A 25,374-nucleotide genomic window follows, 5' to 3' on the forward strand; every position below is an offset into this window, starting at 1 on the left:
AGACAAGGTTAGATAGATTCTTGCATAGTAGGGAATTAAAGGTTATGGGGAAAAGGCAGGTAGGTAGAGATGAGTCCATGGCCAGGTCAGCCATGATCTTATTGAATGACGGAGCAGGTTCGATGGACCAGATGGCCTACTCCTGCTCCTTATTTCTTATGTTCTTAAGAATGCCTGCACATCTTTGCTTAGATGAAGAGCCCAAAACTGTTCACAATACTCAAGGTGAGGCCTCACCAGTGTCTTATAAAGTCTCAGCATCACATCCCTGCTCATGTATTCTCACCTCTTGAAATGAATGCTAACGTTAAATTTGCCTTCCTCACCACCAACTCTAACTGCAAGTTTTAGTAATATCATTTGATGCTGATTCTGCACTAGGTCCAGCTTGGCACAGGATCTGAAAGCTGATAACTATTGGATAATCTCTTTTTTTAAAAAAAACTTTATCTATGTCACTGCACTCATTTGGGAATCCCACTGTTTAATGTAATTTTAAGAAATTCTGCACTTCACAATCTGGCCATTCATGCACTAAACTCCCAAGATACAGCCTTTTAAAATGGTAAATACCAACAGCTCTTTTCAGAACCCTGGGATGGTAATGGAAACTGATTTAATGTAATATTGGAAAAACTGGGCTGAATACATTTCTGAAAAACTAAGAGGCAAGGGCACAGTTGTGAAATAACTGGATTGTTGATGCTCAGGGCTGAAATGGACATGAAGTATGGAATAGCCTGTTTCAGAGCTCTAACCATTCAGTAAATCGATTATTTTATGATTTACCAACTTTTCGGTTGATGCAGCCTATTCAATAACAATTTCAACTTGGGCGGTGTTCACTCTCATGAAAAGGTACAGTTAATGTTTCAGATGTTTGATTCTTTATAGCAAATTGCTGAACTTTATAATATTTCCAATACTTCCAATTCTATTATTCAAATATGAAATAGCACCCATAAATTATTCAGATCTTGTCTGCATACTTTCATAATTTACATCCATAAAAACAGTTTCTGGGGCTACTTCAACATGTTTACCCCCTATAACTGTATATTTGCCTCTTGATTTAGGTTAATAGTCATCTTAGTGAAGTTCTGTGTTGACAATAAAATAACATGATTGAAATATTCAAAATTAAAGGTTGCATTAACTAGTTTCTGATTAACTTGCATATACAGTATGAGACAATGTATTCTTTAGTGAAACTCTCCAACTTTAATAACTAAGTCACTGGACTGAACCAAGTTTAATATCACGAATTTTAAATTTAATTATTTATAGTCCAATGTATCACTGAAAGAATATTGTCTGCTGAGTATTGTGCTTTTCCCAAGACCCACTTCACTAGGAGTTACAACGTGAAATGATGACATCTATTGGTAGATGATATTATAGAAACTGCACCTGAAACTTTAGGGGTTTGGCTTTGAGATTTTCAGAAATATTCTGGTCCTTGTGGGCGTATGTCAGTCATTTGCTTTGTCTCTAGATAATCCTTTATAATTTTTTTCTACTACACATTTTATAATTGCATCAAATAACATTGTTTACCTGTGATTGCTTATCTAGATCAGTGGTTCTCAACGTGGGCTAAATAGTCCACCACGGTGGGGGGGTGGTGGGTGTGTGTGTGTGTGTCTGTGTATGTATGTATATCTGGACATCTTGATAATTGCTCATCTGGACACTGCAATTTTTCATAATTCTTCTTTACAAAACTGCTCAAACTCTGTCAGATTACAAGGGGGTTGTGACTGAACATCCCTCTTCAAGTCCAGCCACAAATTCTCAATTGGATTGAGGTCTGGACTCTGACTTGGCCACTCCAGGACATTAACTTTGTTGTTTTTAAGCTATTCCTCTATTGTTCTGGCTTTATGCTTCGGGTCAGTGTCTTGCTGGAAAACAAATCTTCTCCCAAGTTGCAGTTTTCTTGCAGACAGTATCAGCTTTTCCTCCAGGATTTCCCTGCATTTTGTTGTATTTTATTTTACCCTCTATCTTCACAAGCTTTCCAGGGCCTGCTGCAGTGAAGCATCCCCACAGCATGATGCAGCCACTACCATGCTTCACAGTGGGGATGGTGGATGTGTCATGTTTTGCTTACAACAAACATAGCATTTAGCCTAATGGTCATAAAGCTCAATTTTGGTTTCATCAGACCATCATCTTCTTCCAGATGACTTCAGAATTTCCCACATGTCTTCTGGGAAACTCCAGTTGAGATTTCATTTGAGTTTTTTTTTCAAAAGAGGCTTTCTCTTTGCCTCTCTCCCATAAAGCTGTGACTGGTGAAGCATCCAGGCAACAGTTGTTATATGTGCAGTTTCTTCCATCTCAGCCACTGAGTCTCTTGGTGGCCTCCCTCACTAGTCCCCTTGCACGTTCACTCAGCTTTGAGGATGGTTTGCTCTAGGCAGATTTACAGCCATGACATATTCTTTCCATTTCTTGGTAATTGACTTAACTGTACTCCAAGGGATATTCAGTGACTTGGAAATTTTCTTGTATCCATCTCCTGACTTGTGCTTTTCAATAACCTTTTCGCAGAGTTGCTTAGAGTGTTCTCTTGTCTTCATGGTGCAGTTTTTGCCAGGATACTGACTCGCCAGCAGTTGAACTTTCCAGATACAGGTGTATTTTTACTACAATCAATTGAAAAACCTCAACTACATACGTCTCCAAAAACAGATCTACATTTAACTAATTTATCTGACTTATAAAACCAGCTGGCCACATCAGTGATGATTTGGTGTGCCATATTAAAAGGGAGAGCGTGAATACTTACGCAATCAATAATTTTGTTTTATATTTGGAATTTAGATCACTTTGTAGGGATCTATTTGACTTTGACATGAACAAGGCTTTTTCTGTTGATCAGTGTCAAAAAAGCCAAGTTAAATCCACTGTCAACACACACAAAATGCTGGTGGAACACAGCAGGCCAGGCAGCATCTATAAGGAGAAGCACTGTCGATGTTTCGGGCCGAGACCCTTCATCTTCATCTTTCGTTAAATCCACTGTGATTCAATATTGTAAAACCATTAAACATGAAAAATTCTGGGGGCGGGGTGTGAATAAGTTTCAATAGGCACAGTATATACAGTTTAGCCAGTGTGTGTAGGGAATAATATCAACATATCAATTGTTACCTCTGCTCCTGCTTGATCATGTAGGTGTCACCATTCACACCCTGCAGGATGTCCAGCTGAGCCAGCTCTACACACACCTCTTACCTAGTTGAATGTGATTTTAATCAAGCTTTTCACCTGCTATCAAAAGCTCATAACCATCTTGACATTGTGACAAGAGGTGATCTTCAATTATCTTTAACCAAGTCACAACCAGATATTTTAAAACTTGCTAGTTTGCATCAGTCACAAGGCTCTCAATAAATCCCTAAGTAACAATATTAATCCCTTTTTCATTGCTGGTTGGTAGAATATTATAATAAATAAAGTATCCTATTCAGAGCTTTGAAATAGTTTTATTTTTCATTGACCTGTAATAATATATTTAACATGTAATACTTATAATCTAGTAACAGAAAACTATTGACTGTATATTAGAATAATTAGAATAGTTGACCAAAAATAACTTTAGCAACTTATGGCGACTGTGGAGGGGTGAGGGTCACAGGTAAATGAAGGTTTAAAGTAGGCCACAAGCAGAGAAATTTTGAGAACTGTTGATGTATGTAGCTGATGCTCCTGTTTGTATAATAATGTAAATATTGTTTGTCAAAATGATTTGACCACAATTAGTCACAGAGTGTCTTTAAAATGATTGCTCTGTCAAGGCAATAATCCAATGGAAGCAACTGAAATGCTGTTTCTAAAATGACAGTCCTTTACCTTAGGTTTTATATTGCACATTAAAATGAACGTGTTATTTCTTCAATTAAAGCTTTATATCATTTATTTAAAAAATAGGGCAAAGTGGAAAAGGCAAACAAAGAACTGGTAGAGTTGGCTGTAAAGTTGCACTTGAACCACAAGGTGTTTCTTCAAGATTAATGAAGCAATGTCATCATATGGCAACTAATAAAGACCCTGCATACCTCCACAGCACTACATCTTCAGATAATTCAGATCAAGTATTTTCTCATCAACAGCCATCATTTAGTTTGCAGAAAACATTAAGATATGAATCTCCAATTCAGTTGATGGAAAAATCATCTCCTGGAGTTCAGCTGAAATTTTGCTCACAAGAAAATCAGATTTCTTTAACAGGAATCACAAAAAGACAGCCAGCATCCAGTACCCCATTTAAAAACAAAAAAAAAAACAGGTATGGATAATAGGAGCAAGGTCAATGATGAGAACACACAGAACTTTACCTACACAGCTGAGATAAACATGTCAAAGAAAATTGACAAGTTTATCTGTTCTGAAGACATACAATCCAACTGTGCAAAATTATCACCAAATGATGATGGATGTTGTGGGGAAATGGATCAACTGCTTCCAGGTTGCTTCATGGAAGATGTAGTACAATCAGACTCGCTTGGTAGCAGATCAGAAAAAGAATGGAATGAGGCATACAACAGTTCAAAATGCATACTGGAGGTACCGCATTTTGTTCACAGTCCTTTGAAGATGGCTGGTGGTATTGAGCATAAACCAATGATGGCAGAAACGCAATATCCACCTGAAAACTCAATCCACTCCATTGATAGAAATATTGAATTCATGGAAAATGCAAGGACAAGCTTGTTGCAGGAAGGAAAACTGACTGCAGAGATAACTACGGGTTTGATACCATCAGTAATAAACAATTCTGAAAGCTTACGACACGTACCAAGTTCTGAAAGTAATTCTGGATGGGGTGTAGAAGAGCTGAATCATACTGAACCTTTAAAGAAAGTTGGAAAAGATCAAGTTAAAGAACCAATGATGTCTGAAGTATCAAAAACTGATGATTCACCAAAAGAAGGAAATTCAGCTACTGAACTGACTGACCAAAATGCTACATGTAAAACAAGGGAAACTAATATAATGGTAAGATAGCCTAGTAACTTTTTTTCACGAAATGTCATTCATATTGAGGAAACTACCCAACTTCAGCTGCATACTGTCTAGAGTTTTGGGTTTGGGTCCACAGTAGAAACTGGGCCTTGCAATGTTGTTAAGTAAAATACAAAAAACAGTAAAAGGTGGTTGCAAAAATGTTACAACAATTAATGGGTAGTAATTTAACTGTGAAGATTAAATCAGCAAAATGCATTCTATTGATGTGAAAGTGGATAATGAGTATAAATATATTTGAATTATGCAGCATCTACTTTTACAGGTTGTGTGTAAAAGCAGAAGCTGAAATATAGCCAGTTGGATCCAATATTCAAAATTACAGCAGCAAATCTAATAACATTATCCTGGGTTGTGTGATCATATTCAATACAAAATGATGTTTCTGAATACAATCCAAATAAGAAGCTAATTGTGAACTAGATTATTAAGTAGACCCAGAATTATTCCTTGTACTTATTCAAGCTAGTTAGTTAGAAATAAACAGTGTGCATTAACTTATCAAGGAAATGGTTTTATGCTCAATACATTCGCATTTTCACAGGATGAGAGTACTCATTCTGCCAAGTAAAATGAAGCAACTATAAGCAGTATTAAAACAGATGATATCAACCTGTGCGATGGTTTTGAAAACGCTATCCAAGCCATTAAGTATAGAGATCATTGCAAGTTAGAGGATCTCTGTCAGTATTATAGTGGTCTGCCTAGGTAAGTGCAAAATTGAAGTGTTAGGTTATTGGGATGATTTTCTAACTTTACCAGTGGCTGTTTGTCATAAATGGAGATGTATCTTGCAGCAAAAGAAAATGCCAGGGTGACTTAACCTTTACATTGGACATATCTGACTGTATTGTTGACTGTATTGAACAGTCTAACTCCAGCATTTAGTAACTGTAATTTTTGTGAGTAGTCATGCCCTGCATCCCCTTGTGTAAGGAGGAGGAATTTAGTTTAAGCTGTGCAGTTCATTTTGTTATCTCCCTCCAGGTTCCTGTTGTGCTGGTTTACCAGTGATTAACCAGCAGGGGAGACGGGAAGTGAATACTGTAACAGAATTTGACTACAAGCAGATGGCTTCCCCTTTGTTTTAACAAAGATTATTGCACTTCCAAGTTTAGATTGCAGCCCTGCAGGGCTTCCCTGTGCAGGAAATCCTTGACCATCAAAAGTATATCCTTGTTTAAGATAAGTAATTGCATAAAAGCATTAATTATGAGCAAGCAAATCTCAGGGTTGTATAATTTATTCATTCTTGTATAATAAATGTGCTTGAATCTTGATTAATTAATCAATTAATGTATTCCTTCCTCAGAATCCATCATGTAATACCAATATCTGACTTGTCTATGGTTCTTTCTAATTCCAGGAGCATGCCACCTAAAGGTGACATTATGCAGTGTTCTTTTTGGCCTGTGATGTCTCAAAACGCTGTAAAGTTTATGAATCACGGTTTTGAAATGTAGTCACTGTTCTAATGTCGGAAATATGACAATGACAGGATAATCAAACATCCTTGTTTTAGAGATGTTACTTTAAGGGATAAATTTTGGCCATGAAACTGGAAGAATTTAACAATCTTTGAATAATGCTTTGGAAAGTTCTTGTTCACCTGGGAGAGCAGGCAAATTCTTGGCTTCATGTATTATTTGAGGAAAAAACAAGTACTTTTATATTCTATTATGCATTATTTGAAATACCCCATAGAACAACTCCTTGCATCTGTGATGAAATTAAATGTTTGTTGATATGATTTATATAATTGTTCACCTTTTTTGGAAATAAAGAAAATCAGAGTGAATTTGTGATTGAGCATAATTATTAATCTAAAGCGGTTTTAACTATTTCCATATGTATCATAATTCTGCATTGTAAAAACGTCTTTCAAAAATCAGCTTTATTGATGATGCTGGGAGATCTCTCTTGCACATGGCTGCTATCTACAGGAATGGTGAAACATGTCAGGTACTTTTAGCTTAGTCTGTATGACTGGTTACCTAAGCAAAATTGATCCAATTTTTAGTAGAAGTATATACCGATTAAATTTTTGATCATCTCTCCAAAGATGCTTCCTGGCCAGCACTTTGCTTATTTCACATTTCTAGTATCCTAAATGTTATTTTAAAATTTATCTGACACCATGAAGCTAAGACAATTCAGCTGTACGCATACTAATTTTGATTTAACAGGAGTGTTCAGATTTTAAATTGGATTTAAATGAGATGGATAATATTGGGAGGCCTAGAGAAAATTAACAAGAAGAACCTACTTCCGTAACTGAGAAGATGATGACTAAGGGGACATAGGTTTAGGCTAATCAGGATTAGAATGATAATTTAAAAAATCTTTTTTTATACCTAAAAGTGATGTGGACCTGGAATTGAATGCCTGAAAGGTTCATGGAAGCAGAAGCCTGCACCACACCTAAATGAACACTTGGAAAACCAATAAAACTGCCAACTAATGACCAGAAAGCAGAAGTAAACCATTTCACCCATCTTTTTTCCATCTGGCACGTTGGCTTGAATGGATGCATACTCTTATGTAAATTTCTGTGCAATTTATTTACTTCTGTCTTTTAAAATCATTGGCATCAACATCAATAAGAAATGTAAGCAAATCTGCATTAGGATTAGCACAGTATGTTATGGAGATATAAAAATGTCCATTACTAATTAATCTATGTATATATAGAAAATTTATAATTATTTTCCAATATTGTACTAATTACATTGAAATGTAAATAATATATAAAAGTTAGATTACTAAAACCTAATTTACATGTGTATAGATCTTATTACAAAATTCTGATGTACAGAAACAAATAAATAGTCAAGACAAAGAAGGACGAACATTATGGGATTATGCACAATAACAAAAGGGTTAAGCAACTGCTTTTAAACGATGGTGCACTGACTGATATTCCTGATAATAACTTAGAAACAACATTAGATCTGGCTCTGAAGATGATCAATGTTGGAGAAATTGACAACAACTAATGCTTATATTGCAACAAAACATTTCCACTTTCTGGAATGACCATTTTCCCAAGGTTTAGGTTCCTTGTTGCAACTAGGAAATACCGTAGTCATTCATTTTTACTGGGATCAAATTACTCCAATACCAGGAGGTAACTTTTTCCTTGTATTGTCCATTTTCCTGAGCTACTCATGCACAAGATATAAATATTTTCTTAGGATCCATTGTTACACATATATAACTTTATGGTGTTGGTCATGATTAGCCAAATAGTCAGCAGTTGAAACCAGGAGGCTTGCATAGATTGTGAACTTATTGCTTTTTTTGGCATACAAATTGTTGTCCTAATGTACCTGTAAATATTTCTTCTCTTCAAGTAACAGAATTACATAAAGGTTTTTCTTTTAATTACATTGTTTCACTGTACATCTTCATCTTGTAACTATAAGTTGCCCGTTGAGACTTAAAATATTATCTATCCAGTGCATTTACTCAAATTAAGATTAATGTGGTAATAAATTTGATGTGCTATTCTGCCGAGCTTTTAACTGAGAATGTTAAGTGTTGAAATTACAAGAATGTAAATCTTGGATCACACAGAACATTCAGTTGACAGACAAAATTAAAAGTCATGGAACATTTAAAAACATGAAAAAATACAAACCTTTAAATTAATATGGCTGAATTTAATATACTTTCAGCTTAATTATTAAAATTGTACTCAATCTATTGAGTAAAATATATTAATCAAGTGAACACAGAATCGCTTCCTTGGTTAACATATAGTATACAAAGTAAATGTAAATGTGATACTTTAGTAGTAACTAGCCATGTGACTCTCCCCCCCGCCCCCCCCCCCAAACCAGATCCCTTGATCCTATATCCACTAAAGCATTAGTTAATATTGTGAAAGTTGCTCTCTTCAGGTACTGTCCACCTTTCCTTCATATCTGTCATTACTACCCTTTTTAAAAAGTCATTCTTTGATCGTTTGATAGTTGCATGTTACTATCTAATCTTCATTTTCCTTTTTCTTGTCAAATCCCTCCCATGTTCTCTAGTACCCAGTACTCATATCTCCAATCATGCTTCTATTTCTGTCTTAGTCCTGACAGCTCCTATAATTGCAAATGAAACAACAAAGGTAAATGAATACGTACACAACGCTGGAAGAACTCAGCAGGCCAGGCAGCATCCGTGAGAAAAAAGCAGCCAACGTTTCAGGCCGAGACGCTTCATCAGGAATTGGGGGGGGGGGGGGGGGGAAGAGAGGGTAAATATCTCCTATCATCCTTCCTCTATGATAAATGATTACATCCTCCTCCTCTATCCTTCAGCTATGGATCACCATACTAACCTGGTTCCATTCTTATTTGTCTCATCAACTAACAATCGCATGCAAAACCTCATCTACCCACATTGCTCTATTACTTATGGTATTCTTCAAGGATCTCTCTTAGGCAGTGTCCTATTTCTCATATGTATGCTGAACTTGGCAAAATCATCAAAATACATACTAGATTCCTGATAATACCAGCTCTACCATACAATCAACTCTTGAATCCTCCTCCTCTCCAAAGTGTCAGGTCATTATGTGACCTGAGTAATTGAGAGGGAGGTGGAAGAGTCAGATAAATTACTAAGTATGGAGTCATTTTGGCAGGCACTTTAATAAGCAGGGCATGGAGGGATACAGACCTAATGTGGGGTAATGGGATTAGTATAGATGGGCACAAAGGTCAGTATTGATGTGATGGAACAAAGGGCATGTTGCCATGCTATAAAATTATATAACCCTAAAACGGAATTACATTACTGACAACAATTCCATTGTAAATTAATCCTTTACTGACTTTTCAAAATCTGAATTCTTTTTTTGGTCACCAGCAGTAAATGGGTGCAAGACTTTTGACCGCTGGTTATACCTGCCAACCAAAATTTTGTTTTACTGACATCAGTGAAGTCAACTGAAATATGATAAACAAGAAAACTTGGTTACAAAATATTATGTAGTTTTGGATGATCATAAATTACAATAAATTGCTTATGAATTTTTTTGTCTAAGACAAATCTGCTAATTTATTTTTTTAGGGCTGCACATCTATTGCTTTATATATAATTAAACTAGAAACACTTTAATGGACCTTTTGTGTGATCGCTTGTTATGGAAATGTTAAAGGCAAGTTTATTTCAGTAAATCTGAACCTAAACAAATTAAAAACAAAATACAGATGAAACATTAGTTTAAAAGTAAGAATGATAGTTTACTTTAAAGAAAAAACACGACGTCAGTTTTCTGGACAAAATTTAATACTATGTAAATATATTCAAAACAATGTTTTCATTAAAACTAAACTAGGCCATACAAAGAAACATGTATATAATATTTTCATCGTTATTAAAAAATATACATTAACTAAAACATTTGCTCCAGATTTAGAAAATATTGTAGTGGTTTTAAAAAAAAAACTAAATTTTGAGTTGTTATCCAGTTCTTTTGTTTGCAATTTATTCCCATACAACACACCTAATCTAGCCGATGTTTCAGCCAGACAACTGTTGTTTATTGTTGAAATATTTCAGATGGGAGCTGCAGTTTAATTTTCATTCTCTTTGGATGGTGTAATTGGAACACAGTGAATGCAGATTTATATGATAGTATTCCCTGAGTCACATCAAATATTCAGGCATTTACCATGAAATATGGTGATCATAATTGTTCTGGTAACAGTATAATTATGCAAGCAATGTGTTATTTTAAGGCAACCAAGTACATTCATGCTGTTAAATGAATGTTGACTTGTACAACCTTGTTTATGTCTTGCTAGCTCAGGAACTATGCTAATTGCTCTGCTCCACAATATTACAATAGCAATTGTTTTTCATTTAGAAGTTGTATGTAACAGTGTTTTTAAATGAGGCAATTTAAGAGCAAGGCATCTTACAACTCATGATCTTTCCCTGCAATCTATGGTGCACTGCATTTTTGCCACATAACTTGATAAAAGTGTGAGCTTACATTGGTACGGTATGTATAATGGGACATTTTGGATTTGGGAATGGTGACAGCAACATTCTAACTTAGAACAGAAACTGCAGATATTGTGCAACTCACGTTAAGTCCCTGAATTTCAACCACTTTTGATCTTCATGGCAGTGCACAATCCAATTTATTTACAAAGATTTTTTGTAAACTATCATTTAACATCCCTATTAATGGCCATTTAGCACATTAAAGAATGATATAAAGACTTGAATCTGATTTGTTTAAGCATTAGAGAATTATTGACAATGCATTAACAATTACTGTCAGACCTAACACTCCATAGGCAAGCTTAAAAAGGTGAAAACAAGAGTGAATTGATATCTATCCAAACCAAATGGTGGCAATATGCAAATTAACCATTAAACTCTTAAGATATGCAGTGCACCAGGAATCAAGATCTTTTGGTCAAAATAATTTAATACTGGTAGTTGCTGATAACAAGGAATATCTGTCTTGAAAGATCCATTCCACTATTTACTGTCAGATCTTCCATGGTATTTATTTCTAAGACTGAAAAGTTATTTACTATGGAAACCATTAATAGCCCCAATATTTGAAGAGCATGCTCTGTATAGCTTTTATATCCATTAATGCATAAAAAGGTATTCCCTTCTGTATCAGTATCAAAATAAATTTCATAAACAAGAATTGCAAACATTGTAAAGCTAATCCTTTCCTTCACCAATCAAACATTAGAACTTAAAAAATATATATACCAGGTTAAGAACAACGAATTAATAGTAGTTTGTAATGCACATAATATTTAAGTGGTAAACAATATCAGTATTTGTTGCTTCACAGTATTAAATTGTTAATGATAATACAGACATATAAATAATGCTATCTAAAGGACGTATAGAGAAGGGAAGAATTAGTAAAGATATGTTTTAAATATTGTTACACAAGGGGTTTACAGTAAATAAATGCAAGCAATTACCCATATAAGCTTTCAGCAAACACAGATGGCAACATTGATTTTAATATGGCAATGGTAAAACATTAGTATCAGGAAAATAAAACCTCTGAGAACATTTATAAAGGACAATGATAACTTGCCTTCACCGGTAACAAAATATTCAGGAAAGGTTTTCAGGAAGATTATGCGTTACAGAATATTGTTCCTAAAATGTTAGTTACCAGGAGACACAGCAGCCATCTGCTTGCCCATGAGATCCTGAAATGCTGTGCATTAAAAAATCTTGTTTCATTGTTTCTCAGCATTAGCCATAGCAAGTCTTTTCTTTGCAATGACTGATTCTCTCATCAGTTTTCTGATCAGATACTGCTTGTCACGACCTTGCTGCAGAAATAAATAATAGTATATTGATGTTCTGCCATTTCTCAAAAAATTACATCACAAGGTAAGTTATAGTACTGAATAAACAATGGAAATGTATTTTCCCATCTAAATACTCAATATGCAATCAATCCAAAACAATACTGAAACAAATACGTCCCCTCTTAAGTCCCCTTAATATATTGAAATCTGTAAATTGTTTAAAATAAGCACAATAACTAAGGATTTACAACCTTGCTGGGGAAAGCTCTGGAGGTTCAATATCCTTTGAATTTAAAAAGTTTTTCCTTATCACAGCTAGAGAACAATGTTCTATTAGAACAATGTACTCGGGATCCATCACTGGGAGAAACCCAGGGACTCATTGTATGGCCCTAGGATGAACACTCTTGTCCCTGGCCTACAAGACTACTTTTGTAAACTTGCAAAATCCTTTAATGCATCTTGCACTGTTGATTTGTTTTTGGCCTCAAAACATGCCTACTCCTTTGACATCAACTTAATAATGCATTACATCACTGGGCCTTCATTTGTAAAGTTCACATTGGTTCTTGCCTATCCTCTGCAAGAATTTGTTCAATGCCAAGATAAATAAAAATAGAGAAAAGGGAAGTAGGCTGTAACCAGAAGACAGATTTATAGACGTTAGACCAGCTACGCCTTAGTCATGCACCACTATTGAAAATAATCTCCATGTTTCCAGAGTAACATTAACAAAATGCAGAGGAACTCAGATCAGTCAGTATCCATGGAAAGAAATAAACAGTTGACATTTCGAGCCAAGAATGGTCCTCCAGCATTTTGCATGTGTTACTTGGATTTCCAGCATCTGCACAATCTCTTGTGTTTATTATTCTGTGTGTTTCAATGTTTTTATTTAATCAAAATTGATCCCCATAATGTGGTTCAGACATTTTAGCATATATTTATATATTAAAATTTGTTAGGCTGTGATCTTTTATAGAAATGCATCTAAGTTGGCTATTTAACTTTTGCATAATAAATTACTGAAGAATTGTATTACTATTGCAACAAAGCAGCTAGCCCTGATAAAACTAAAAAAAATACACAGAAGTATTGCAAAATTAACAATAGAAAGCAAATGTAAACACAAGTGAATGAATTCAACATCCAACTTCAGTCAAACAGGTAGATGGGTGATATAAAAGGTTGGTTTGATAAAAAAGAGGACCAAGTAAAAATGGAAAAAAGTAAAAACTCTGTCAATTGAATGTTGTAAATTGTATTTTAATCCCAAAGAGACTGGCTATTAATATTCAGAATATTAAGAAAAGACACTTGGATTGAAATGTGGAATTCTTAAGTTTCTCTAATGAGTTTACCAATAAAGCACATCTTTACCTTTTGCAGCTGCTTCTTGCCCATTATTACTATCTTTTATTTGTGTTAATTTCTTATTGTTGTATATTATTTTCCCAAAAATAACAATTAATATTCTCCTTTACTTTGAGAAGGCAAATATTACACTGAGTGATCTGACAAATGTTAGATGTTACATTATTCAGATGAATGTGGCTTAAAATCTACCCTTGAAATTAAGTTACTCACCATGGCTAATTGATCTCTTAATTGAACAACAACTCGTTTGTGTGCTGCAGAAAGCGCAACAAGATAAAACAAAATGAGGCTGTAAAGAGAAAGAACAAAATCTGAACAATAATTTTACTTATATAAACCCATCATCCAAAAAGGGCAACAAAATTAGAAGAGCATTTCTGTAATTTAGTAATAATTCCAATGTATTGGATGGTGTACAATGTGAATAAAATTGATATCAAGAAGAGTAGTTCCCATACTTCATTTAAACTTGCCTCACTGAATGGTATAAATAACACAAACAACATCTAAAAGTCGCTAATTAAAACTGTTAGGGTATTCATAGAAGTAAAGTCCAGTAACTCTGCTGCCAGACACCACAAAAATTTGACTAAACATCTTTCAACTTTCCCCTTTTGCCTTAATCTTTTCTATGCTCACTTTTGAGGCAAACAGCAATGAACAAAATGCGATAGTTGTGGCATTATAACTTGCTATTCCTCAGTTTACAAATCCCAGGATCTCAAGTATTTTAATGATAGCCTTCCCAACATATCCTGCCATGTGCACAAACTACTGCTCATTCAACCACTCCTGTCTAATTCTTTCAAACATTTAGGATAATACTGTTTAGTCTTATATTGAGTATCATTCCTTTTCAAATACATCACTTGATACTTCCCTATATTAAATTTCATTGGCCATTATCTCAGCCTGTTTGACTTCTTGCAGTCTATAATTTTTTTTCCACTATTTACCACTTTCACTGCAATCTGTACCATGTAAATTTTTTCTTTACACTGGACTATAAAATTACATCAGTGATCTCAGCTCTCACATTGATGGTTAAATGAGGAACAGTCAAGTGAAGTGCCTTTAAGGATCAAAACCAAGGCCAAGGCTGAAACTGCAGCAGGAGAGGTGGAATTCAGACCAGGCTGAAATGCAGGGGGATGAGGCCTCTTCTGCCTTCCATCTTGTTAGCGAATGTACAGTCACTTGAAAATAAGATTGATTATCTCAGGGCAAGGCTGCTGTGTCAGAGGCAGATTTCAATTGTTTGTTGAATTGAGACTGTTAACAGCGAACACACCAGACACAGCTATCTGATCAGAAGGTTTTACTTTTTTCAGAATGGATTGAACCTTGAATTCTGGCAAGGAAAAAGGTGGCGGTGTATGCTTTTTAGTCAATTATCATTGGTGCACAGACGCTGGGATTATATCGACTTCTTGTTCCCCTGACTTAGAACAACTAACAATTAAATGTAGACAATTCTATTTGCCTTGGGAGTTCTCATCCATGATCCTGAACGCAGTTTACTTACCACCAGCGGATGATTATAAGCAAGCACATGTAACACTACACAATGCTGTCTGTAAACAAGCAACGGCCCATCCCAATACATTTCAAGTTACAGTCCGTGACTTTAACCAGGCCTGTTTGAAGAAAAACCTGCCCAATTATCACCAGCACGTACCCTGTTGCACCAGAGGTCCCAACACACTAGACCACTGCTACACTACGATAAGGAATGCCAATTACTCCTTCCTGAGTCTGCATTTTGGCAAGTCATATCATTTAGCTGTACTAAATGATATGGCTCCAGAGATCAAGACAACCAAGAGGTGGTCACCGGAGGCTGAGGAACAGTTATAGGATTGTCTTAAGTTAGTGGATGGGCCATGTTCAAGACCTCATCTGAGGACCTGAATGACTACACCAGGGTTGTTACAGTTTTTATTAAAACAGCTGTGGATGAGTGTGTCCTCACAAAATCATTCGGGGTTTTCCCCCAATCAGAAGCCCTCGATGAACAATGAAATCTGGAACCTGCTGAGAGCCAAATCAGAGGCATTCAAGTCTGGAGATCAAGAATGCTACAAGAAGTGCAGATTCCAGACTAGACTGGAATCAACAAGGGATGCTCGAGAGCTGTGGCAGGGTTTGAATGCCGAACTTTCTATAAAGCTAAATCTTGAGACATAGGGGACAGCAAAGCTTCGTTTCCAGATGAGCTTAATGCCTTCTATGCTTGCTTTGACCAGTAGAACAGGGAGGGACCATCGCGCACACCCATGTCTCCTGATGATCCTTTGGTCTCAGTATCTGAAGATCATTTGCAGGCTGTCTTCAATACAGTGAATCCAAGGAAAGCATTCGGTCTAGATGCAGTACCTGGTCAATTACTGAAGACCTGTGCTGACAAACTGGCTGGTGTCTTCATGGATATCTTCAACCTCTCACTCTGGCAGTGTGTGGTACCCACCTGCTTCAAGCAGGCTTCAATCATACCGGTGCCCAAGATGAGCATGGTAACCTGTCTAAATGACTAACACCCAGTGGCACTTATATCCAGTGACGAAGTGTTTTGAGAAGCCTGTGTTGAAGCATATCAGTTCCTGACTGAATGGCGACTTGGATCTGCTCCAATTCACCTACTGAAGCAACAGATCTACAGCAGATGCTATCTCATTGGCTCTTCAAACAACTCTGGAACATTTGGAGAGCTAAGATGCATACATCAGGATGCTCTTTATCAATCACATCTCAGCATATAACACTATCATCCTCTCAAAACTAATCAGTAACCTCCAAGACCTGGGTCTCAGTACCCCTTGTGCAATTGGATCCTGGATTTCCTCACTTGTTGACTCCAGTCAGTTTGGATTGATCCTCCAGGTTCAAGAATAGTTACTACCCCTGAACCATTAAGCTCTTGAACAAAAGGGGATAACTACACTCATTTAAAGGCTCTGTAATATTGCTATTTCCTGCTTGTTACTTAGTGCTATTTATTTATATCTGCATTTGCACAGTCTATTTACAGTTTACAGTTACTATTCTATAGATTTGCTAAGTATGACTGCAGAAAAAGAATCTCATGGTTGTATGTGGTGACATGTATGTACTCTGATAATAAGTTTACTTTGAACTTTGTCTTGCACTATACAAATTTCATGATATAGGCCAGTAATAATAAATCTGATTCTGAGAAACCCAATACTTGATTTAACAAAATTTTATCAGTCAAGAAAAACTTAGAAGCATATTTATCAAAGCTCACACCTCTCAGATATGACCTGCCTGTTTCTATCAAATGCAGACTTCATGACTGATTGTACATAGTCTTAAACAACTGATCAAAACAGACCTAATCTCACTGCAGATTAATATTGAACAAGGCTGTATCATTGCCCAACATCTTTCTTAGTCTTCTTCACCACATCTCCTCCAATAAACTTCCTGCTGGAGTGAAGCTTCCAGCCGACCTACTTCAACCTAAGTGATTGAGCTACAGTATAAATCAGAATCAAATCAAATCAAGTTTAATTATCATTCATCCATACATTGATACAGCCAAATGAGACAGCATTTCTCTGGGGCCAAGGTGCAAAACATACTGATGAAGCTTGCAAATGTGGACATTTGTACATTACTGCAAGTCATCATTGACTCATTTATTGAAAACTTATCAGAAAATGAGCCTTACTTTGGTGAAAGAATGGTCCTCTACTGACCAGATTCTCCTGTTAAACAATGATAAAGGTCCATCGTGAGACTCAAGAGTTGACCACTTCCCATATCTTGGAAGACTTCCCACATCCAAGTGAGGCATCAATGATACAATTCATCATTGTCTTTACTGACTCTGGCAGTGTCTTTACAGATCATTACCTCAGATCCAGCAACATATCTCATTGTTTACTGGATAGACGCAATGTCTGGAATCCTCTGCATTTCAGAGACCTGACTTACCTGGAGCCAGAGAACTAGAGAGGTCCACTGATCTTATAAATTCAGAGGTAGGAGAAGAGAACCAAAGCCACTGTCCTCTCAAGACCAACCTCCCCCATGTTGAAATTTTAAATACACCAGGTAAGCTATGGTGCACAGGCTATGTAGCTTGCATGCTTATCATTAAACTCCTGAAACAGACACTGTGCTCTCAGTAAATCATGGCCAGGGAGTACCAAATTCAAGAATATTGTTTGAAAAGGTGTAACATTCCCACTGGCTCCTGGGAATCCCTGTTGGAAGACCAATCAATAGAGAAGCAGCATTCTGCATGGAATCAAGAATGTCAAGAACATTTGTTGGGAGTATACAAAAGTCTGGTGTAATCAGCAGAAACCATCCACCTGCACCTCAAGCCCCACCTATGACCGTGACTATAGGTCTTACATTGACACTTCAACATCCACAGAACTGTTGTGGAAGCAAGTCAGCATTGATGTTGAGAGATTGCCCAAGAAGAAGAATCAGGAACATCAATTAAAATATTACTTTGTGTCCAGAAGGAAAAGAAAACAAATGAAACACTTACCATACAATTATAAAGAATGGCACAGCAAATATTTCAGATCCCAATCCATACAGAAGTTTCTGAAGGCCCACTGGAAAACTGTTAATTGTGGTTGGTATAATTTCCCATGTAGTGTTGAATTTAATGAATGGCCCACAAGATTTTGAAGAACTAATTCTGTTTTTCAGAGGAAAGAAAGATCTGTATTTAATTTACCTCTCATAAAAATGATTAATCATCTTAAAGATATTTCCATTAAAATCAATATAAAAACTGAACATTAGAGTTGACACAAACTTTCCCTTTTTTGTCTACTTTGCTGAACTATGTACCCTTGTTTTAGGTTTGCAGCAGTTTTACTTTTCTCCCCCAACAAAATGAAGTGCTGTTCAGCATATTTCATTTTGGTTGCAAGCCTTTTCAAAAAAATCACGTTCTGTAAATTGCACAACTGTCAATATTTGAATTGCATGAACAAGCTCAAGGAACCCCTAGCAAAATACTGCAGTGGTTGCTTAATTAAAACCTGAATCTTCCTTACTAGTGATACCTTACTGGTGATAACTGAACAAAATGTATCTGCTTCTAACACCCCCTGCCAATTTGTTCCATATACCCCACTATCCCCGTGTGGAAAAACTTGCCCATCAGACCCCCTTTAAATCTTTCCCTTGCATTCTAGTTTCAGGGTCCTCTAACCTGGGAAAGAGACCATGACTATCTACCTTATCTACACCCCTCATAATAAAGGTTGATAATTCTAGACAAAAATTCCTCATATTTGAAAAACAGTCAAGTAGCTTTTTGTCAAAATTGAATAAAGAGAACATTTAACTACTGATGCAAGGATCATGTCACTTCCGGCAGTTACTTAATCCATGATTTTAAGCAAAAGTGGTGTTACATGGTACAGAGGAACTATGTATGTAGCAACATTGAACTAACATTAAATACTTACACTGCAATACTGAAGAGTATTGGAACACAAGCTAATGGAAGGCCAATTAACAGAACCGCTAAAAAGAAGAAGTTCGAACTTGATGCCCGAAAAGGTCTGGTGGAAGGTTGACAGTTTGCCATCAGAGAAACCTGAAATATTCAGATTGGATTAAGTTTTATGTGTAATATTTACTTATAACAAAAGGAGTCTCTTTGACACATCTCCGTGCGAAGCAGAGCCACTTCCCCTCCTCTTATTTCACTGTCACATAGTACAATAGGACCTTCTCCACGCCCCATCCCCCCCTTCCATGTCCATGCTGTCTATTGAGTACCCATCTACATTAATCCCATTTATGAACACATGGTCAATAGCCTTCCATAGCTTAGCAATTCAAGTGCTCATCTAGAGAATTATTAAACTTTGTCAGAGACTCAGGCAGTACATTTCAGTCTTCAGCCACCCAATGGGTGAAAGAAAAACTCTTGCTTTAGGCAGCTCTCTAATGGGAATATATCTGAGCTTGTTATCAATTTTTATACCTCAATCTGGATCCCACATCATCTCATCCAAGGAAAAGAAGCTCAATCATCCTGTCTGACTCAACTCAAAACTGAAATGCTCCAACCAATTTAAGATCCTAGTGTATTTCTTTGTTCTCTTGCTAGAGAAATCACTTCCTTCCTAGAATGTGGCAACCAGAAGTGTACCCAATACTCCAATATTTTTACATGCTTGTATGATAATCTTAAATTCCCTTGGTCCATTTCTCTTTCCCCTTTCTCAATCTCTCTGACTCCATCTTTGCAGACTAGTAGACTACTGACATCTTTTATAATCCTTCCAAATCCCAGTGCTATCTTGACTATACCTCTTCTCGCCCTGACTCCTGTAAAAATGCTGTTCCCCTTTCTCAGTTTTTGCAGAGAGACCATGGTTTTTGACTTGCCACTACCTTTCTACCCTACCCGATTGCTAATGCTCTTTCACAATAAATACCCTCAGATATTATTTTCCAATGAGGAATACTTGCTCTTTAAGCTTGAAATTGTGCACCAGCAAAGGTTCATCAAAGGCAAACTCAATTCTATCTGTACGCAATAATGATGCATATACAAATGTAACTCCAGGACAGGAAAGTCCACAGCTGTTTTAATAAAAACTGTAACAACCCTGGTGTAGTCATTCAGGTCCTCAGATGAGGTCTTGAACATGGCCCATCCACTAACTTAAGACAATCCTATAACTGTTCCTCAACCTCCGGTGACCACCTCTTGGTTGTCTTGATCTCTGGAGCCTTGCTCTTTAGACTCTGTCCTTATGTAGGTAGTAGGAGTACAGCTAAATGATCCAAATGATCCTTATTCCTTATTAACTCGACAAAATGCGGTCTCAGGAAGGAATGATTGGCATTCCTTATCGTAGTGTAGCCGTGGTCTAGTGCGTTGGGACCTCTGGTGCAACAGGGTATGTGCTGGTGATAATTAGGCAGTCTTTTGTTCAAGCCCTTGAGTGTGGCACCAAATTGCACCACTGTTAATACAAACCAAACCAAGACTGATGAATTAAACTATAATCCATCTTTAGTTGTTTCCCTCCACAACATGTAAAGTGCCATTGAACTATGAACATTGGAGTGGCACGGTAGCACAGTAGTTAGCACAATGCTGTACAGTACCAGTGCCCTGGGTTCAATCCTAGCTGCTGTCTCAAAGGAACTTGTATGCTTTCCCCATGATCATGTGGGTTTCCTCCAGGTACTCCAGTTTCCTCCCACAGGCCAAAGAGTGTACCAATTGGTGGGTTAATTGATCATTGTAAACTGTCCCGTGATCAGGCTAGGATTAAATCAGGGGATTACTGTGTGGCACAGCTCAAAGGACCAGAAGGGCCTATTCCTTGCTGTGGCCCAATAGATAAATAAATTCTGTATGTCAGTGAGTTATTGTAGGGCAATTTTTTATTGTTTTTGTTAAAACTGCACCAAATTACTATTTGAGAATCACTTATGTTATTAATGTGAACCTCCAGTAGCAAGCCTAAATCAAATTTCAGGAAGTCCATCATAGAAAACTAATTGACCTTCATTTGAGTAGCCTAACTGTTTTAAGTATTTTAATCAAATACATTAATAAAGTATGAATAATTCAGTAGAAATTAAAGTTTATTCCCTCTATAATTGCAAACATTAATCTGATTAGTTTTCATTTGGTTGAATAATTTACCTTTTTTATGTAAAATATAGCAAAATATTTGATGGTTGCTATTCCAGGGAGCAATGGTGAATAAAATGTCCCAATCCAACAGATTGTTTGACCATATACAATTTCTAACACATTTTGCGGAACACTAAACTGTTGCTGCCCCCACCATGTGAAAGGTGGGAAAGAGCAAAAAGTCACAAGTAATCTGTAAAAAAAAATGGAGAGATTCCTTATTAAAACATATTGTTCAATAACCTGAAAATAAGACTACCGGTAATTGGTTATATATGTATTAGAAAGACTGCCAATACATTACTTAATCAATTTAGAAATTATGCATTAGTAGAAAACTATGTATACTAATTAACAATTTAAAGCAATAACATGATTTTATAATGCTAACATTTTAAAAATAAAAATTGTAATTCATGGAAGAAAATGGGCTTAAAACTAATTCACTAATTTAGCTTACTTTGAAAATTTCAAGTTGCAATATACTGAATCAGTAATAAACTGACAGTGAAATATCTGTTAAATTTCAATGATTTGAGCAACAGATCATTACATGATTTGGTCCATCAAGTTTATTCATTTCTTTAAAGTCCATGAATTAGAATAGAAATCCATAAATAAAAATCATCCTTGAAATATTGCTACACGTGGTGAAGATAGGGGGCTACGACATCCAATGCTGTTGGTATATTCATATTCATGTTTCATCCTTGTGCAAGATTATATGCATGTCCTCATTGTTCATTTCTCTATTAACGTGCAGCAGCGTACAGGGATCTGGGATACACATGCATGAATCATGGAAAGAGACAGCAGATTGAGGATATGGCTACAATAGCATACAGGATCCTGGCCACAAACACAGGAGATTCTGCAGATAATATGCATATAAAATCCTGGAAGAACTCAGATCAAGCAGTATCTATGAAAAGGAATAAAGAGTTAATGTTTTGGGCTGAGACCCTTCATCAGGATCCTGGGCTTTATAAAGATGTTGAGTACAAAACCTTTATAAAACACTCATTCAGTCAAAAGTAGTGTCCAGAAGGGTGAAGTAATGAATGATTCCAGAGATGAGGTATATTGATTATGTGGATAGATTAAAGGAGTTCTCTTATTTTCTTGAAAAGAGGAGACTAAGAGGCAATCTGCTGAATGTACCCAAGACCATGAAGGGTCTAGAGAGAAAAGATACAATCGCTGTCCTTGGCAGGAGGGTTAGAAGCCAGTGTATAAAGAATGCAAATTCCAGGAAGTTTTCAGGTTTTACAACACTGAATCACAGTGGATTTGATTTTGCTTTTTTTTTTGACACTGATCAACAGAAAAAGACTCTTTCATGTCAAAGTGAAAACAGATCTCTACAAAGTAATCTAAATCAATTACAAATATAAAATACAAAATAATTGATGGCATAAGTATTCACCTCCTTTAATATGGCACACCAAATCATCACTGGTGTAGCCAATTAATTTTAGAAGTCACATAATTAGTTAAAAGGAAAACACCTGTGTGCAGTCAAGGTGTTTCAATTGATTGTAGTAAAAATACACCTGTATTTGGAAGGTCCAAATGCTGGTGAGTTAGTATTCTGGCAAAAACTACCATGAAGAAAACAGAGCACTCCAAGCAACTCTATGAAAAGGTTATTGAAAAGCATATGTCAGGAAATGAATACAAGAAAATCAACTGAGTCACTGAATATCCCTTGGAGTACAGTTAAGTCAAGCATCAAGAAATGGAAAAAATATGTCACAGTTGTAAATCTGCCTAGAGCAAGCTGTCCTCAAAAAATGAGTGACCGTGCAAGAATGGGACTAGTGAGGTAAGCCACCAAGAGACCTATGACAACTCTGGAGGAGTTACAAGTTTCAGTGGCTGAGATGACTGCATGTACAACAACTGTAGCCTGGGTGCTTCACCAGTTGCAGCTTTAAGAGAAAGTCACTGTTGGGGGAAAAAAAATACCCACATGAAATCTTGTCTAGAGTTTGCCAAACCCTGATGTCAACTGGAAGAAGGCTCTATGGTCCATTAAAAGCAAAATTAAGCTTTTTGGCTATCAGAAGAAATGCTATTTTTGGCATAAGCCAAACACTGCACATCATCAAAAACACACCATCCCTATTGTAAAGCATAAGAGTGGTTGCATCATGCTATGGGGATGCTTCACTGCAGCAGACCCTGGAAAGCTTGTGAAAGTAGAGGGTAAAATGAATGCAGCAATATACAGGGAAATTCTGGAGGGAAAACCTGATGCTGTCTGCAAGACAACTGCAACTTGAGAGATTTGTTTTCCAGCAAGGCAATGTCCTCAAGCATAAAGCCAAAGCTACAGAGGAATGGCTTAAAAACAACCAAGTTAATGTCCTAGAGTGACCAAGTCAGAGTCCAGACCTCAATCCAAATGAGAATTTGTGACTGGATTTGAAAAAGGCTGGTCACTCCTGACCCCCATACAATCTGACAGAGCTTGAGTAGTTTTGTAAAGAAGAATGGGGGGAAAAATTGCAGCGACCAGATGTGCAAATTTGATAGAGACCTATCCACACTCTCAAAGGTGCATCTACTAAATATTGACTTGAAAGGACTAAGTAATTATGTGAACAATTATTTTATGTTTAATGTTTGTAATAAATTTGGACCAATTTGTAGAAATTTGTTTTCGCTTTGACACTAAAGTCCTTTCTCTTGATCAAAGTCAAAAAAGCCAAATTAAATCCACTGTGATTCAAACAGTAAAACATGAAACCTTCTTGGTGGGGGGGATGAATACCTTTTAAAGGCACTGTATGTACTGTAGGTAATTTAGTAGGTGAATTCTCTGTGCCTGCAGAAGTCCAGGCACAGGAACAGAGGCTGTTTCATAATGAAAACCTTCAAAGTCTCTGTAGGGAAGAACATTCCTCTGGTAAGCTCCACTTCTTTTTGAAGCCTCTGCTCCAGGGTTTGTTCCCTGCTGCAGGCGCAGAAAAATTACCAATTACCTGTGTTCAGAACTAAAACAGACAAATTAGAATTCAGTATCCACTATGACTCTGTATGTGACTTCCTAACCACCACACAAAATGAAGTGCTTACATGCAAATCTCTTCCGAAGACTGCAGTAGGTTTTTGATCTCATTTTAATTATAGATGCAGGGCATTTCCATATCCTGTTTGCCCCTGCATGGCATGAAATGTAAAATAAGCATCATTGCATCAATTCTGATGCGATGCAGAGGGATTGACTCCACGTATAACCTGTGTTTCAGGACTTCATATGCCTAGAAATGGTCATTATAACATTTTATGAAGCCTAATGTATGCTATTGGCTGCTATTCTCATTTTGAGAATTGTGCTTCAAAGTAGCTGCACACCACTTAAACTACATATAATTGAATTTTTTGGTCATTATCTCAAGAAAAATAGATGAGACATTTTGAACCAACCAAAGGTTAAAAAATTTATTTACATCAGTCAACATTAAAAATAAAGGGTTTTAAATTAAACAAACTCATGAACTATGAAGATATTAGGGTTAACTTTGTATTACTTTACAATTCTGAATATTTTTTACAGGGGAGAAGAGGAAGAGAAATATTGCTTACTTTCTGGGAAATTCCACAAATAATGTGACAGCACTAATGATAATCAGATCAAATATCATCAACTTGTACATTTCTTGCCCTATTCGGGTTTCCCAGCACTGAAAACACAAACAACTATTAACTTTGTTTAGTTACAGTAAAGTTCATTAATTATATAGACTTGCAATATTTAATACACTTGACCTTACCAATAATGAAATAGAATGATAAATAGTACATTTCCATACCTTTTAGTAGTTATGTTCATTTTCTTAGCCAGACTTATGGGTTCCTCTCCCTGACTTTACCTGTTTTACTGAGTTAAACCCTGATTTAATACAAGTTTACCTATGTGGTATATTTGGTTACTAATTTATACGATTTATTTTCTTATATTAGTCATCTTCAAGCACATTAGATATTATGAACCTT

General features: G+C 36.3%; 2 protein-coding genes across 2 annotated transcripts in view; one reads left to right on the forward strand and one right to left on the reverse strand.

The window, feature by feature from the left end:
• The window catches only part of LOC140735450 (uncharacterized), a 31,998-nt gene extending 27,691 nt beyond the window's left edge, over window positions 1–4,307 (forward strand). Inside the window, exon 10 of the mRNA XM_073060542.1 lies at window positions 3,940–4,307. Coding sequence (XP_072916643.1) covers window positions 3,940–4,307 — 368 coding nt within the window. The remainder of the gene's footprint in view (window positions 1–3,939) is intronic.
• Window positions 4,308–10,298: 5,991 nt separating this feature from the next.
• The window catches only part of LOC140735454 (transmembrane channel-like protein 7), a 43,188-nt gene continuing 28,112 nt past the window's right edge, over window positions 10,299–25,374 (reverse strand). Inside the window, exons 11-16 of the mRNA XM_073060545.1 lie at window positions 24,964–25,061; window positions 21,382–21,565; window positions 19,175–19,305; window positions 18,238–18,393; window positions 13,923–14,001; window positions 10,299–12,356 (exon numbers count right to left, since the gene is read on the reverse strand). Coding sequence (XP_072916646.1) covers window positions 12,261–12,356; window positions 13,923–14,001; window positions 18,238–18,393; window positions 19,175–19,305; window positions 21,382–21,565; window positions 24,964–25,061 — 744 coding nt within the window. The 3' untranslated portion in view covers window positions 10,299–12,260. The remainder of the gene's footprint in view (window positions 12,357–13,922; window positions 14,002–18,237; window positions 18,394–19,174; window positions 19,306–21,381; window positions 21,566–24,963; window positions 25,062–25,374) is intronic.

Source organism: Hemitrygon akajei, chromosome 11 (genome assembly GCF_048418815.1).
Source record: "Hemitrygon akajei chromosome 11, sHemAka1.3, whole genome shotgun sequence".
In the NCBI taxonomy this organism is placed as follows: domain Eukaryota; kingdom Metazoa; phylum Chordata; class Chondrichthyes; order Myliobatiformes; family Dasyatidae; genus Hemitrygon; species Hemitrygon akajei.